The 17,856-nt window shown below is 38.0% G+C and overlaps 1 protein-coding gene across 8 annotated transcripts in view; it reads right to left on the bottom strand.

Annotated features, from left to right (window-relative positions):
• The window catches only part of TRAPPC8 (trafficking protein particle complex subunit 8), a 113,285-nt gene that overhangs the window by 51,354 nt on the left and 44,075 nt on the right, over positions 1-17,856 (bottom strand). For all 8 annotated transcript variants that reach the window (XM_077810320.1, XM_077810323.1, XM_077810321.1 and 5 more), the window contains 5 exons: positions 17,369-17,519; positions 15,715-15,815; positions 14,907-15,012; positions 11,058-11,189; positions 5,459-5,683 (listed from right to left, as the gene is read on the bottom strand). In XM_077810320.1, coding sequence (XP_077666446.1) covers positions 5,459-5,683; positions 11,058-11,189; positions 14,907-15,012; positions 15,715-15,815; positions 17,369-17,519 — 715 coding nt within the window. The remainder of the gene's footprint in view (positions 1-5,458; positions 5,684-11,057; positions 11,190-14,906; positions 15,013-15,714; positions 15,816-17,368; positions 17,520-17,856) is intronic.

Below are 17,856 nucleotides of genomic sequence, written 5' to 3'. Positions count from 1 at the left end.
GCCACTGTGGCACCAGAAGAGCCTGTAGCCAGCTGCATTCCCGCTGCTGGCTGTTCTGGCACCCCAGCAGCCTCTAGTGGGTGAAAGGCTGAACTGCAGCACTTCTTGGCCAGAATGTATTTTGAGTGGAAAAAAAAATTCTGTGGCCAGACATGAATTCCGCACATGTTCAATAGCGCAGAATTCCCCCAGGAGTATATGGTGTACTATGTTTCAGAGTCAGGTACACCCTATCATCAAGCAGATGCAATACACCATCCTATAATTACTTTAACCCACTGCTGGCTGGAAATTCAAGTCTAGATTCCCCTAAAGCAGTGGTTCCCAAACTAGGGGTGCCGCTTGTTCAGGGAAAACCCCTGGCGGGTCAGGCTGGTTTGTTTACCTACAGCGTCCGCAGGTTCAGCTGATCACAGCTCCCAGTGGTTGTGGTTTGCCACTCCAGGCCAATGGTGCACGTCCCCCGGCCCGCACCGCTTCCTGTAGCTCCCATTGGCTGAGAGTGGTGAACCGCGGACACTGGGAGCTACGACTGGCCGAATCTGTGGACGCGACAGGTAAACAAACTGGCCCGGCCTGCCAGGGGCTTTCCCTGAACAAACAGCGCCCCTAGTTTGGGAACTGCCCTAAAGCATACATTAATTTAATCCATGCTGATTTTCTGCAGTTGGCGCATTCTTTTAAGCATATTGCCACTGAATTAGAAGTGAACAATGCTAAGTAGATTTGGGGATAAAAACCCATTCACTACCATGAACTCTATTCGCTACCCTCTCTGACAGATGTCTGAAGTACCCAAGGGTACATATTGGTAATACTTCTATAACATGTCAGGTACTTTTTAAAAATTTGATGGAATAAGAGTTAAGTAAGGTTGCCAATGAACTGTAATGGTTACCAGGGTGGATACAAATAAATGATTTAAAAAAAAAAATCAGATTTTTCTGATAAAAATCTAAAGATAGTTTTAATTAAGACACATAGCTCAAAGATATCTCATCATGGAATAGGGATTATAAATTCTAATTTTATAGTACGAGACAAATTCATGTAATGTTTAAGAAAAGTTTTGTAAATGAGTTCCAATAGTTCATGGATTAGGGACGCAATCTTACGGGGTTCCAGGGGCTTCTGTGTAGATTATTTAGGTTAATCTTTCTTTCTATCCAATGGAACTCAGTGCTCAGTCTAGAAGATAGCAGAGATGTTTAGTTTTGCAGTTCTCAAACTGTGGATTTGTGTCTCCAGAGATAACATGCTTGTTAACAGCAAAAAAGGTTTTTAAAATAAATATACAGAGGTGAGAAATAACAGACCTCAACCCTACTATCCCTCTGAAAATGTGTGTACGCACGGAGTCAGTCCCTTACCTCTCTCTAAAACTGCAAAGTTTCAAAAAGTTCAATGAATAGAAGATTGTTGGGAGGTATGGAATAGATCTGGACAAGGAGAAGTCTCGAGATAAAGGTGAGAAGGGAGGGACAGGCAATAGAAACAAAAGTGAAACTGTTTGAGCAGCATATTCCAGAAGTCTTGAGGTCTTTCTGAATGTAGCCTTCATTGATTGGAGATCTTCACTGATTTGAGATGCCATTCTCTCACTAGAAGGGAAAAGCTGTAATGGAAGCAGTCCGTAAAAGAGACCCAGTTTGGGAATATTTTAATGAAGTTCCTCTACCTGTGGGTAAGACAGGCATGCGTGCAAAATGCAAACAGTGCAACAAAGAAATGCAAAGCCTGGTTGCCTGAATGAAACAACATTATGAGAAGTGTTCCTTCTCAGAAGGAAGCTGCGTTGAAGATAATGAAAGGAACATGTCTGAACATACAGGCTCTTCAGACTGGTAAACTTTTTTATTTCATACCTCTTTCTTAAGGACTGCCTGTCTTCCTTCTGGACTATTCTTGAATTCTCACGTTTGAGCAAAAAATATAGTTGTTACTCTATGGTACTATCATTTTAGATGCAGTTGTGATAAAAAATAAATCGTTAAACTAGACAGATCTTCCTTTTACAATTTCACCTTTAAAGTAGTACTGATTGTCAGTGAATGTAATGAGTAATAATACTAAATGAGCAGTATGGTAATAATAATTAAATAACTGCACTGACTTATTTTGTTTAGGAGAATCCATCCTCAACATACTGGAGTCTAAAGACTATCCACTTTCAAGATCACCATAATTTTCTATAGTTTCAGAGTTACCAATGATAGGGTTTCAGTCACATCATGTATGTCACATAGCCACAGTATATCACCTCTAGCAAAAAGATCTCCATCATCCAGAAACAACTATAGATAAATTTGTGATAAGAACCAGATTATAAAAAGATGTAATTGATGAAAAAATTGCCAGATTTGTTTATGAAACAAACTCTCCTTTCTGTATGATTGAGAACCCACATTTCATTAACATGGTTCAGCCATTAAGACCAGGATACAGTCCACCCAACAGAGCAGCTGTCACAGGCAAATTGCTGGATAAAGTGTATGAAAGAGAAATTGAGCGGTGTGCAAAAGGTCTAGAGGGTAAAATTGTTAACTGAGTCTTGATGGGTGGAGCAATGTCCACAATGATCCTGTTCTATACGCTTGTGTAACAACAGAAGACGGGAATGTGTTCCTTATAGAAACAACTGATACATCAGGAAATACACACTCAGCAGAACACTTCCAAGAAGTAGCAGTAAAAGCTGTAACAAACTGCCAAAAAAAATTCAAATGTCTAGTATGAGCTTGGTCCCAGACAATGCTGCAAATGTATCCAAGATGAGAAGAAATTTAGAAGTCAGTGAAGAGAGTCCCAAGCTAATAACATACGGTTGCAGTGCTCATTTGATGCACCTCCTAGCCAAAGACTTCAGTGTTCCAGAAATAAAGGCTAATGTTGTTGAAATTGCAAAATACTTCCATAACAACCACTTTGCAGCAGCTGCTCTGAAAAAAGTGGGAGGAACCAAGCTAACGCTCCCACAAGACGTGCGATGGAACTCGGTCGTGAACTGTTTTGAGCACTGTATCAAGAACTGGCCTAATCTGATGAGTCTGTGAAAAAATAGATGGCACTGTCATAGCCAAAGTTCTCAACATTGGGCTTAAGAGAAGTGTTGAACACATGCTGAGTAGCCTTGAACAAAATGCAGGAAAATAGCTGTTTTATTGCTGATGCTGTTGAAATTTGGAAGGAACCAAGTGAGATCTTAAAGAGAGAAGTCTGCAATGACAGAGTTAAATTACAAGCATTAAAAAAACAAATGGGACAAGCACTATCTCCAGCCCATTTTCTTGCAAATATTCTCAATACTCAATACCAGGGTCAAACCTTAACTGCTGAAGAAGAGGAGTTGGCTATGACATGGACATCCAGCAATCATCCCTCCATAACGCCAACTATAATAAACTTCAGAGCTAAGGGTGAACCATTCAAGAAATATGTTTGCTGATGATGTTCTAAAGAAAGTCACACCAGAGAATTGGTGGAAGTCACTTAAGCACTTGGATTCAGAGGCTGTTGAAGTGATAATCTCACTTTTAACAGCAGTAGCTTCTTCTGCCAGTGTAGAAAGAATATTTTCTTCCTTTGGACTAATTCATTTCAAATTGAGAAATCATTTGGGATCTGAAAAGCAGGAAAGCTTGTTTTTCCTTTTCCAGATTATGAACAAACAAGAAAATGAAGGTGAGGACGACTGTGTTAGCTGCAGAAGCCAATATTTCCACTTCTCATGTTGACCTGGCTGACAGCCAATTTAATTTTTGTTGATTTTTTTAAATTCTTTTAACTATTTTAGTTAACAAAAACAAACCTGATTTTAAAAAACTTGAACGTTTAACTAAATTCAAAAATTCATATGCTTGTTTTGTTAAAATATGATGTTTGTTGTTGAAGAAAAAAATCCAGAATACATAACACTGTTGTTTAAGTTAAATAAAACAATTTTAAATGTCCGTCTGGTGATGTTCTCCTCCTAATACAGCATAGCAAGAAAATCCTCCAAATATTAATGATTAACCTGTTGAATTTGAGGTAGTTCACCTCCCAATGACTTCATAAATATCTGCTTCAATTACCTTTGGTAAATGAAATAACCAGTCAGTCATTTTCTGATATAGCTGTAAAACTAATCTGAAAAGTTTTCAGAATAAATCACCTTAAAAATGAAACCTACTCTATCTCTGAGTTGTGAAGGATATGTATTAAGGTTATAACCAACAAGAATGCACTTTTATGTAGAAATCCATTAATTAAATTGAGTCTTCCTGACTAGTAATTTAAATCATGATTAAATCAAATTGATTTAAATCAAATCCACCCTGGTGGTTACTGAAGATATTTTTTTAAACATCAAAATGTGACTTGTACCAGTGACAGCAAACTCAACATTGCATTCAAAAGGTATCTATGAAAGCAGAGGTGACAAAAGAAGCAGAAAAACAGTGGTTACCTGGAGTATAAAGGTAATTTGAGAGTTCCACACATATCCTTTCTTTTAGGCCTTAACGGAATGACCCGTAAAGAAAGCTAAAGAGTTTATAAATTACAAAAAAAATTCCTCAATTTCTCAACATCGACCTAGGCCACATTATAACCATGATCTATAGGTCAATGGAATAACAATTTGTCACATAGACGTCTACTACCAGGTGAACATCTAAACTAAACTGGGAGTGCAAGGAACTTCAGACACAAAAAGGGGGGGAAAGGCCTGGGATTTTGTATCTTTGTGCATCAGTTACCATAAATACAAAGCATGGTATTACTGTGGCATCCTTCAGACAAAGAATCTCACAGTGTTTTTCTAACAGTTACCCCTGTGTTATCCAGGCTCCTTTGAAGAACCTGATTACTATGGGGACTGGCACTGAAACAGAACCATCTGATTTCTGACCTTATTTAATCTTCAAATGGGTAATCTGTGGAACACACAAATAATCTGCTCTATGATACAGTGGTTCTCAACCAGGAGTCCAGTGCCCCCCAGGGGGCTGCAAGCAGGTCTCAGGGGGTCCTGCAAGCAGGGCCAGAATTAGACTCCCTGGGGCCCAGGGCAGAAAGCAGAAGCCGCGCCACTTGGGGCTGAAACCGAAGCCTGAGCAATGTAGCTTTGTGACCCCAGGCAATTACCCTACGCCGGCCCTGGCTTTTGTATACAGAAAAGCAGTTGTTGTGGCACAGATGGCCTGTGGATTTTTTGCTGAATGTTGGGAAGACCTCAGAACAAAAAATGTTTGAGTACCCCTGCTATAATATGCATATGATCGGTGCAGTGAAAGTAAATATAGTATTTTAATTCTTCAAATACATAGTAAAATTCACCTTGGAAACTAAAGAATGACATAAGAATCAAAAAGATATTGTAAGTGCTAAAAGTCACTGAATTCTGTTTTTATGTAAGATGATTATTAGATAACAGAATTTTAAGCTAATCTTTACGAATAAAATATGTTCATCTTACCTTGTAAACATAAAGGTATTCTCTGAGGAAGGTCCCTTGTTGAGCAGCAGGTTGTTTGCTGTCATTGATCAAAATATGCCTGAAGGCAGACACAGCATTATCAAGTTGACGAAGAGTAAAAGACTGACGACCAATAGTGAAGTTAATATGATCCTCTGCAAGAGACCAACCTTTCCCTTTGTAAACTTGCATGGCTTGACAATAACAACGCAAGGCATGTTTCTTCTGCAAGAAAATGAAATTGAAACTGTTCCTCAAATATTACTGTGTTATTGAACCAATTTAATTTTAATGTTAGCAGACAGTCAAATAGAGAAATCATTTACATCAATGAAGATTTTAGTCAATTTTTTTTTAATTGTTATTGAAGGTAGGAGAGCAATGCAAGCAAGGAGGTAAAACACAATATCCAGTCAGCATTAACCCAAAGGTCAATGTAAAGACTGTTGCCATAACACAGTACTGCTGTGACAACTGGGCCTACAAATTTACCCTAGTTGTGAGTTTAACTGTAAAAAGTGAGTGTAAATTCATAACGTCACAATAATCTATAACAAATGTGAATGGGAAAAGATGCAAGAAAACCAGACAGAGAAATTGGATTAGTCTAAACCAAAAAGGTCATGTTGATATAATCCAAGGGGGAGGCGGGCAAAGAGGAGAAGAACTCTCAAAAGACCAAAAACAGAGAACAGATGGAGGCTACTGGAGCAAATGTCACCATGATGGCTGCCATCCCCACTATTTCCTGGGACCCCAGACTTCCATCATCCTGATTCTGAGAAGTGTCCTGACTAGACCAGGCCAGAGAGAGGGAGCCAGATGACTTCACCAGCCCCAGCTGAATCACCGACACCTCGTTGGATTAAAAGACTTCAACAGCAACTCATCTCAATTAACCTCCCCCCCACCAAAAGGACAGTTATTGCCAGGCTTAGTAGCACCTAAGAGACTGTTACACAAGGGGGTGTTTTCCTTTAAAAACCCCTGTCCAGCGAAAAGGAAAGAGAACAAGGGATGCTAAAATGAAAGCCTTATTTAATACTTTATATTTCAAATGCTTGAACTGATTTTCCTTCTTTACTATATCTTTAATAAAATATTTAAAAGATTTTTAATTATGTGTTTGCCATGGTACTAAGCAGACTGAGGTCTCTGGGTAACAAACCCTGGACCTCGTTTAACAACATTTAATGTTGGACAATGACTGGTTTATAGTAATGCCTCTGGCCTTTTCCATCTAAATTAGCACAGCAGTACTCACTATTAAATCTACATTCTACTGCAGTAAATTTTAAAATATTCAGTAATGGCTACTAACTTGAAGCATGCATGCACTCAAAAGTACTAAAATACTGAAACACATACTCTAGGAGTTGTACGTATGCCTAAAGGTCAAGTAAACGTCTCTCCTCTCTCTTATGTCCAGAAGTGCCTCACAACTAATGTATTTATCCTCTCAATATCCCTGTGATGTATTATCTCCATTTTACAGGTAGGAAATGGAGGCTCAGAGGACATAGGGCCTTGTCTGAACTTAAAAAGGATTTGCCAGTATAGATATACACCTGGTAAAGCTATGCTGGCAAACCTCCTACTGGAGACACAGCTTATATACCAAACCAAATAAGTTAGAATGACCAAAGGACTTTTTTTTTTTGCTGGTATAACTGCATCTACATTACAGCTTTTGCCAGCTGTGTGTTTTTTTTCACACCAACAGACCTAGTTATACCAGTAATATTATTTTCTAGTGTAGACAAGTTCCCAGTAACTTGCCCACAGTCACAAAGGAAGTCTACGGCAGAGCAGGAATTCAACCCAGGTCTCCCAAGCTTTCCCACTGGAATTCCTCTCTGTATGCAAGAAAATTTTTCAAGTGTCCTAAGTTACACACCTAGATACACTGGGATGCGAAAGAAAGATTAATGAGCCTTAATGATGAACTGCAAAACTAAAACATAAACTGAGGTAAACTAAATTGTAACACCCTTAAATAACAAGGCTATTGGTGGAATTCAGCACTCCAATAAGCTAACCAACCTTTCTGAAATTCTCCCCAAGGCATAATTCTGGGATATCTTATGTTAACTAAAAAGTGACAATGAAAAAACCGTGAAACATTGGTATTGTAAGCCATTAATTTCGGTCACCATACAGCAGACTTCCAGCTTCTGCATGATCCCACATCAAAGTCAGGAAATCCCACAATACTAGGGACCTATTCTTTAGGATTGATTCAACTGCCAATTAAGATTCAGAGTAGATAACAAAAAACACAACTGATTAGTGTCTTTAATGATCTTAAAATCATAATCACTACTTTAAAGATGTGTTCATCAATTTCCGGCCACTTCTTGGCCGTATCAACACCTTGTTACACCTAGCTTTTCACCTAATAGGCCAGTACCACAAATAGGAATTAAAAATAAAAAACTTTTTTAATGTTTTACTTTACAGACACAAAAGTTGTGATACTTCCATTAGGCTCAGAGTTTCTCAGGAGGCCACTACAAAACATGACACTACCATTAACACTAGGAGCCTGATTCTTATCCCACACTTGCTTTCAGTTCAGTGGAGTGACTTCAGATTTATGCCAGCGAGAGAGCAGAAGTAAGGCTACTGCAAAATTAAATGTGAATGTCACTGCAGCCACTACAACATTAATGAAATGGTCACTCCAAATTTAATTGGTTTAGTTGTCCTTCACTATTTTGTATAAATTCTGATCTTAGAGAAATGACAGTTTTATTACATTTGCTAAACAGATATGGAGAGTTCTGATTAATTTGTGCTTTTATTTGCAGACCAAGTATCTGACGCAGCTTCCTGTAAAGTTAATTACAATAAGTATATTTTGCTGGCAATTGTAAATGACATGGAAGTCCAAATGATGCAGTTTCCTTAGCTCTGATAGCACATAGAGCAATCAGCCAAAAATAAAGCATACATACTTGAATATATAAAAATGTAAAAAACTTGAAATACCAATACATGTCAAAGCACAAATTTAGACCTGCAGCTCCATCTAGAGACCAACAGAAAAATACAGCCACTATACACCCTTTGAAAAAAGCTAAACAACTATGTGCTGAGCTAGATTGACTCCCAAATTTTACCACCTTCTTCCAGTGGAACTGTGGGAACTGATCCCTAGCAATAAAAAGGTGAACACAATCCCCACAGCAAGAAGCCCAATGGCCTTCCAGCAGCTCTACCAATTTAGAAAATTGGCAGCTCTTTAGATAACAACCACTGCTGGAGGGGCTCCTATGAAGACCCAGTCACAATTTAATCCTAGCTTTCCATAACAGAAGTCCCAAAAGAGGGTGATGCTATTGTACAGAGAACAAACTGGGCGCGAATCAACCAATATATTAAGCTTATTCCAAAATCTGTTCAATAGACAAGGTCAATTTAACTTTGTAATACTAATCAGTTTAAAATAAATCAAGTTTGATAGCACATCTTTAAATAGTTTGCCCAGGAACTGATTATTTTTAAGGGGTTTTTCTACTCCCCTATTGAAGTTTACAAAGGTTTTTCCCCTGCCAGAGAGAGTATGAGACAAGGTCAAAGAGCACCCCCTACCCAAATTGCTAGTACATGACACCGAAAGAGCAACTGAACAGCAACCAAAATGCTGCACTGGTTATACACAGTGTTAAGTATGTAAAGTGAATAAAGTGGGGGGGGGGGGAGGGCGGTGGGAAGTACTTTTCCATTAGCTTTCAGTTATAGCTATCCTCAAACAAAATGTGATTTTTCAAGTTGGCATCTTTAAAATGTTGATTTAATTAAAGTAAACTTAGAGCTGGTGCACTAAAAACTAAGAACTATAGATAATATTAACAAAACAAACAAGTATGATTGCATAAAGTCATGAAAAATGACAGTAATAACCCCATTTACCTGACATTTTAACTATGATAGTTCAGACTGAAATAACAAGGCTGATTTTTTAAGATATTTAGGTAGGGAAAATTGTACTGGTATATGGAGCAATCCTAACAAAACGGACAACAGGATGCTAGTACTGTAGTGGTTGGTATACTGTGCAGCTGGAGGGCCCATCTGTTCTCTCTACAGAAGCTTATGTATCAATCTGCCATTAGGTGTGGAGCAGCAAACCTCTATTGGAGAGAGTCAGATCCTTGAAACTATAAAGTCCAAGCAAGCTGGAGTCACACTGATTAGAGAAATAGAAAAGCTGTGGGTTTCATTAAGCTCAGAAAAAAAAAAAGGGGGGGGGGTGGTCATACAGGAGATCGCATAAAGAGCATTCCAAGTGGTAGAACTACTGAGATTTTTAAAAGAAAAAAAACAAAAAAACCACTATTGTGGGAAAAGTCTGATCCTATCTCTAATCAACACAAGAGAGGGGAAAACCTACAATAGGAAGAGAACCCGGCTATGAGAGAAAGATTCTGAGAGTCGCTCAAACCCACAATGAAAGATATTTCAAACACACAGTTTTATATTACAAAGGTGGACGGTAGTCAAGACTGCTTTCCTTCATATCTTTAACTTGTTTTTGGTCCTGCTTCAGCTGAAGATATGCAAAGAGGGAAAACAGTTACATTTTGTAACTATTTATACATACATATACCAAGTGCAGAAACAGCTGCTGCTCTTAATATTGTATTGAGACAAACTTTTCCTTCCCCATTTAAGATGGCCCTACCACTATCAAGCCCCATTGGACTTCAATGAGGCTCCACATGTATCCATCTGTACAGAGCCAGTTGCAGAATTGGGCTTTCCACAATAATGTTTCAACTTTAAGAAGTCAAATTTATTATATTAACCTAAGCTTAAGGTAAATACAATCACAATATAAATTAACACAAGAAGCTGGAATTGAAAAAATGCATGTTAAAGTGCAAATGGTATAAAACTGCATTTGTGAATTTAACTAATTGCCAATTAGTTCAACAGATTTAAAAGAGGAAGTATTATCTAGTGCAGGGATTGACAAACTTTGGCACGCATCCCTTGGCCCACAGCGAACCGCGACCAGAGGGAGCTGCGATCAGCCGAACCCGCGGACCCTGCAGGTAAAGAAACCATCCCGGCCTGTCAGCGGATTTCCCTGACGAGCTGCATGCCAAAGGTTGCTGATCCCTGATCTAGTGGTTAAAACACAGGCCATAGTCAGGGTAACTGGATTCCATTCCTAGCTTTTTTATTAACTGCTATGATGTAGTAAATCACTTTAACCTCTGTGATTCAGTTTCTCCATCTGTGAAATAGGAAGAGTCTAATTCATTGTTTAAGAAGCATTTGAAGGTCAGATGGAAAGCACTACAGAAATGAGGATTACTATTTAAATTTCATTCAGGGTAATGAGCAACATCATTTTAGACACGGATGTAAGAGACCACTCTGTTCAAGGCAGGATGAATTAATCTGGCAGTCAAGAAGGGCAATGAGATAAATATATCATTTTTCTGATACAGAATAATACCCACAGTGGACTACAAAGTCACAGGTTATTTTTACGCAGAAGCATGACATGGAACTTGCTGCTTTTAACACAGTTCAAATCAACTACAACCTACAGTCCGTATTTTTTCAGAATATGAAATACACTTACCTGTCCTGCTTTGCTGTACCTATGGCCAGCCAATATCATATGAAAGGCAAACTTTCTAACCATAGGACTTTTCATGTTTATAAAGCAATGTGCAGCCTGCTCCAACAGAAGGGCACTGCGAAGGTCAGAATCCTATTTAAGGGGAAAAAATCATTAATCTCAAATTTGAAATAGACCAATGAAACTTCAGTAGTAACAAAGCGTAGTTATACTCACGAATACAAATTCTTATAAGAGATAAGACTCAGCTGAAGAAGACTTTTAAACAGTAAAAAAATAAAAATCACATTACTGCTCAGTGGAAGACTTATCATAGGCAACATGTTCCAGCCTGTTGATCCATCCACACTTTGATCCCTCCTGCAAGCATTTACAATGTGATCAGGTTCCCTGTCCTACACACAGTTTTGAAGACAGGCTATTATGAAAAAATGATATACCTGATAACTGTTTTCTGTATTTTACTTGCAGAACGAGAGCGTACAGGATGGAGCCATGAATACTTCAACCTATCGGTTTTCTGATTCTTATGACACAATCAGAAACAGGGAGTCCTCGGACTTGCATCGGATGCCACTTACATCTGATGCCAGTTACGGCACTTTCCAATTGACCGCCCTTTTCACCCCTACGATGCTTGATTTGCATAAAGCTCACCTGCAATCAACTTCCTGATTGCATTATACTGGTATGGATCTGGAAGGAGTTGCTTCTGATTGGCTTTGAGGCAGCAAGGTAGCTTGTTGCCGCTTGTTTTTGACTGGCTCCGAGCCCGGGCCTGGGAGCCAATCAGAAAGCTTGAACAGTGATTGGCTGAGGCTCGGCATGTGTCCCCTTCTCCCTGGCTTTCTGAGCCTGTGTTGCTGGCATTCTGAGCAGCATATGAGAGTTTACATGTTTATTTGAATGCTGTTTACAAAATACAGTGTACAGTAAATACATTCATGTTACAACATTAGTCATCTATAATTCATTTAGATGAATTATAGATGACTGGGTTATTGTGGTGAAAAATCTGGGTTATTGTGGTGAAAACTGTGTATCAAGCCTTGGTTCAGGAACCAATCCCCCCTTCATACCATTGATTCCTATGGGAAAAGCGGTTTTGACTTACAACATTTCAACTTATGACACAATTCGTTCCTCAGAATTGAGCTGCAAGTCCGAGGACTCCCTGTATTCTTAAGAGAATCACTGGCAGACCCAATTCCATTCTGGAAGTAAAATAAAAATTTTATGTAATCCAAAACAGCAAGCATCTCTCTTTATTAGTACTGTCCTTGCTTCCAGAGCCAAGGAATAACTCTATACAACAGGGGATGTGGCCCCATCACAAATGCTTATAGAAGGAATCAAAATGGACTAGAGCAACAGCCAAAGAATGCTACCTATAATAAATAAGGAAGTTGAGAAGCCCTCCTTATACAGATATAACAGTGTTATTTTCATTCCTATATTTGTTATAGATGTTACACCCATTAAATAGATGTAAATTATATACATGAAAAACTGTTATTAAGAAATACTAAAATTGTTCTCTTCATCTGAGCCTTATGTTTACAAAGCTATTTCAGTGTGAGTACAGCTATGCTTTAGAGTCCCTCTTCAAAACTACACAAATCCACTAGCATGGATAAATTCTATCTTATATACAGCCTGTTACTTTATCAGTGACCTGGAAAATACTGAAACAGATTGATATACAAAGGATTGACAGAACATGTTTATTTCAACACTCCCAAAGCCTTCAGCTACTCAGGCAGAAATTTCTAACACTTACCATTCCCATCCAAGTGAGCTGCTGCCATTTTTTCCCCCAGAAAAATTAAAAACAAGAATGTCAGCTTTAATACATTTTATTTTAACATAAGAACAAGTACAGAAATAGAAGAAGGTGCAATTGTGGCACTAAATTTATCTGAAAAAGTTGGCAGTAAGTTTCCCAACCCATTTGTTTTAAGGTTATTAGTTCCACTTCATTTTGACACCTGAGTTGTCATTGTTTTTAAAGCTAGCAAGAAAATCAGGTATCTGATAAACAGCACCCATTACATATTTTGGGTACAGTCATAAATCATATACCCAAGAGCACACAATTACATTAACTGAATTTCACCTAACTGGATGCATGAAATGGAGTCAAACAGATAATCTGTGTGGCAAAACCAACCAATCCCAGAAAGATTAGTGATTTTGGAATTATAAAATGATTCTGACCACCAGATATATTACACTCAATTAGGCTACTACTAAATGGAGTAGTTCTCTACCTTGTTATTTTAAAATACACATGGACATTTTTCCTTATTACATTAGATACAGAAGTCTACCTTTTAAAAATATTTTTCTGGGCTGTAACTAGGCTTGGTCACAACTAGAGTACTACATGCATCGCACAGATCTTGTGCACTGAAAACATCCAAGCCTATCATTCATGATATGAAAGAAAGACAATAAACCTTCAGCATAGTCAGCAGCACTCAATTTCCTTATGCAAATTTCAATGTCTATTTGTTATTACATCTTCCAATTATTTAAGTTAGGATAGTAAAAAAATCAAAAGGTATGAATGAACAGATGTTCTATTAGCTATTAAGGAAATACAGAATTACCAACACAATTTGTTGTTAAATAAGCACCGAGGACAAATTTAGAGAAACTTGGCCAGAGTCTGAACTGAAAAGTATGTACAATCAAAATACTAGTGTGGTATGACCATTTCATGCCACACTGCCAGTGCAACCTGGCCATGAAGACAGAATAGTCAGCAACAGGTAAATCAACCCAGTGTTCAGGTTAGGGTGACCAGATAGCAAGTATGAAAAAATCAGGACACCTTTTTCCGGAGGGGGGGGGGGGGGGGGAGATATTTGCCTATATAAACACAAAGCTCCTAATATCAGGACAGTCCCAATAATACCGGGACATCTAGTCACCCTAGTTCAGGGGTTAGGGGAAGAGAGAATATCCTCCAGCAGCACAGAAGACACTATGACTATGCCAAACCTCCACCCTGCTGTCAAAGCTAAGTTAGTGAGATTAGCAAGGATGCCGCAACAATACTTCTAGGGTCATTGGCAGCCAACAAGTTTCTCTAACTTACAATCAAGAATCAGAGCAGGCAAGCACAATGGTGATCTGTACACCACCTTTGTACTTCTTTATCTTGAGCTGTGCCACGTGTACACAGTAAGGTAGACTACATCCCATCCTACAGTTTATCAAGCTTTCACAGCTAAGAGAAAGACTTATCAGAACTGAAAGTGACACGGAATACTTGGCTAAAATGACCCTAACCAGTAATTACTGAAGATACCCCAACTGACACAGAACCTTATTTCTTTAGTTTTACAGCCTTTACTGACACCATTTCACCCACTTAGAACATGAAGACAGATGGCTTGTGAATAACATGCTAACTTTTTACTGTGCTGCTTTTTAAAGTCTAATCCCTCTCAAGTACTAACAGAGATGTCAAGCATAAAGAATAGATTATGAAGATAGGGACTAACAAATGTATGATTCAGGAAGGGTTTTTTGTTTTGTTTTTTTCAAATAAAAAATAATGTACATCACTTCAAGTGAAAGAAGAAGATTGAACACAGGGTAAACTAGGTACATTTCTGTAACAAGTTGCACAAAAGCATATAAAAATGACTTTTCTTGGTTTACAGGGGCAAATTGAGCTATACCCCAACACTCAAACTTTATTCCAGCTAGCTTCTGCCCCTGAACATCTCCACCTTCGGAAGGAACCCATGTACAAGAAGTCTATTTGGTTTAAAAATTTAGCGCTATTATTTAAAGCCATTTACTGTGGGGAAAACATAAAGATTAAGTTTTCTCTACCTCACTGGTTAAACGTATCAGAAGAGCAGCAGCGTCTGAATATTTGCTCTGGCTTTTTAAAATTTCAGCACTAAGCAGCACACATCTCTCAGCCAGCATCATGTTCCTAAAACAACAAGAAATTAATTATGTGCATTATAACAAAATTTTTGGAGTAAATTGTAGAAAGCCTTTAAATCTGCCTGACAAGAGCTGGCAAATTCTAGCTGTGTAGTACCTGACTATCCATATTATTTTGCTCTATGTAGGAATGCATGTATCTGTTTCTTATACTATTTTAATCTGATAATTCCGTGACCAAAATAATAATTCCGTGATAATTCCGTAATAATTCCGTGACCAAAAAAATGTTTTAATCTAGATAATATTGATAAAAATATATATTCCTGGTTGAGAACTTCATATGCTTTTAAATCAAAGCTGTTACAATACTTTTTCCTTAGGAACACATCCCTGTAAAGTTCTTAAAATAAACTTTTGCAAAGCAACAAAGTGGTCTAATGGACTGAATACAAGCCTGAGAACCAGAGGCACAAGTTTTAATTGCGTCTCTGCCAATAACTTGTACTCTGCCAAGAACAAAGTGTTCCTCCACCCCACAACCATACTGGTAAATAGGTTAACTAAAGTCTGAATAAATTCTAACTATCACAGTTTTACTTCCTTGGTGTACCGGTTATATACCTACTAGAACACAGGGTAGGCAAGTGATGTTAAATTTGCACTACTGTGTAGTGAAAGCAAACTTAGGCCATAGTACTGATCATCATCATTCACTGGATGGAACGGAAGGTCAACCACCACCTACTTGCAGATATCTCTATACGTTTGAATTGCTGTATCCATATAATGAGCAGGATACGGTCTAGGCGCCCCAGGCTGAAGAAAAGCAGATACTGCTGCCATTTCCTGCAGGATAAAATAAAAATGTAATTTAATGTTCCAAAATATCATTATGGCAGCATCAGCCATAAAGACTCTTTACCTGAACTGACACGCAGGTTTTGGGAGATTGGATATTTAAACAATAACACCCGAATTTGCAGTAAGGTGACAGTGAACTTCATTTGCTGGTTTATTTACCACCTGCCATTCCACATAGGGCTGTGATCTCTAAAGAGTTATAAATTGAACAGGCACAATCCTTCTTACAACTCTGGAAAACCTCCAAGGAAGATTTAAATGCTGCAGGAAATGGGGCTGATGATTCAGCAGGCAGTATAGTTCCCTCCAAGTCAGCATTGAGTCACTACTGTAGCACAGGTCCAAGTGTCACTATCCTACTGGAGATGCAGTCTTTCCCACATTACAGTGGTTCTCTCCATTTGTGATACTTAAGTCTTTGTTTTTTTGTAAGCACAAAATTGGAGGTTAATGAAAGCATCTTGGGAAATTCCATTTATGTTCTTCCTACACAACCTCCTCCTCTAAAATTCCAGTTGTTTAACTCCCACCTTGCTGTTTAACTCCCACCTTGCAACCCTCCCAAAACGTGTTCATTTCCATGGCAGCTGAACAGACTCCTATGTATAGTTTATAAATATACGCTTCGGAACCCTTGCAGATGAAAGAAAGGTGCCATGTAAATTTAAGCTACTTTATATTACTGAAACGTTTGAGGCTATCTAAATGAACTTTTCAAGTACAACTTCCTAGATCTCTCTCTCTCTCTCTGTATATATGTATATGTATCCATGCTACAAGTAAACCCATTAACAAATACTCATGCTTGCTGGAAATTAGTGACTCAAATTCGGCAACAGCCCTTAAAAAAAAAAAAAAAAGCAAGTGTGAGCACAAAAAACCAAAATGTTTTTTTTAGTAACCCCATTAGTTACTAAATATTTAGGTCTGTATTCTCTGATTGTAGGAGCATGAATTTACACATGAAGCTAAAAGGCAACAACTGAAATTGCCTGAGGGATTTATATAGGCATTAACAGAGTAAAGCCCTCAGGAGTCTTAATAGGAAATGCCAGTATATTTGCTATACTAGTACATGGATAGTAATATATTTACTAAAAGCTCCAGATCACTAAGTATTTTATCAATTTGAAATCTTACAATCAAAGTAAAAAATACTACAATCTTTTTTATCTGTTTCAAAATAATTAAAAGAACTACTCTGCACATTACCATAAGAGAACTATTTAAATTTAACCTATACCAAAAGGAGGTTCTCCCTCAAAAGTGTGTTAAGCTTTTTCCTACACAGTTAAGTAGCGACAGTAACTATCCTCTACACAGAGCTACGGAAAATATTAAGGAGCGTGATGCGATTTTGTTAGATATTGGCATCCACAAAAAACTTGGCTATGTTTTCATATTTGGAGTTAATAAGATTTTTTTTTTTTAAATTGCAGTTTCTTTTTGCTGTATATTGTTATTTAGAAGAATTGTTAATATTCAACAGATTACTATAAGCAATGCACAGAATGCTTATATTATTGTAATGTACTAACCAGTGCTCCAGCTGCATAAAGCATTGCTTGATCATTCAAAAAGTCTTTCTTTGCTGTATGATAGCAACTATACGCCAGTTCGTAGTGTTGGACCAAGAAACACAAGTCTGCCATTTTCCTGATTTGCAGCTCTGGTGCTTCTGGGGGATACCTATAAATACACAAAAACAAACATTTTGCAACAAAAATATCATTTACATTTTAAGTGCCAATTTTCAAGACAAACAAGATAGATGCCAGCATAAAAAGAAAAAACAAACATTAAAAGGAAGAGTCATTCCCTGCCACGTAACCCCAGCCTAGGAGGAACGAGTTGGCTGGATGTTTATATTACTTCCATGTTTGCTCATTTTAGTACAGCTACTCAAACACAGTGAAGCCACCATCCTTCTGGCTGTGGACTGTATGAGACTTCCTTCAAATCTATCATTCACCAGCTGAAAGAGCCTGGTCTAAACCTGAAACTTGGGTTGAGCTAGCTATACCAC

Source organism: Eretmochelys imbricata, chromosome 2 (genome assembly GCF_965152235.1).
Source record: "Eretmochelys imbricata isolate rEreImb1 chromosome 2, rEreImb1.hap1, whole genome shotgun sequence".
Taxonomy (NCBI): domain Eukaryota; kingdom Metazoa; phylum Chordata; order Testudines; family Cheloniidae; genus Eretmochelys; species Eretmochelys imbricata.
Note: the sequence above shows the minus strand (reverse complement) of the source record. Positions and strands in the feature narration are given on the sequence as shown.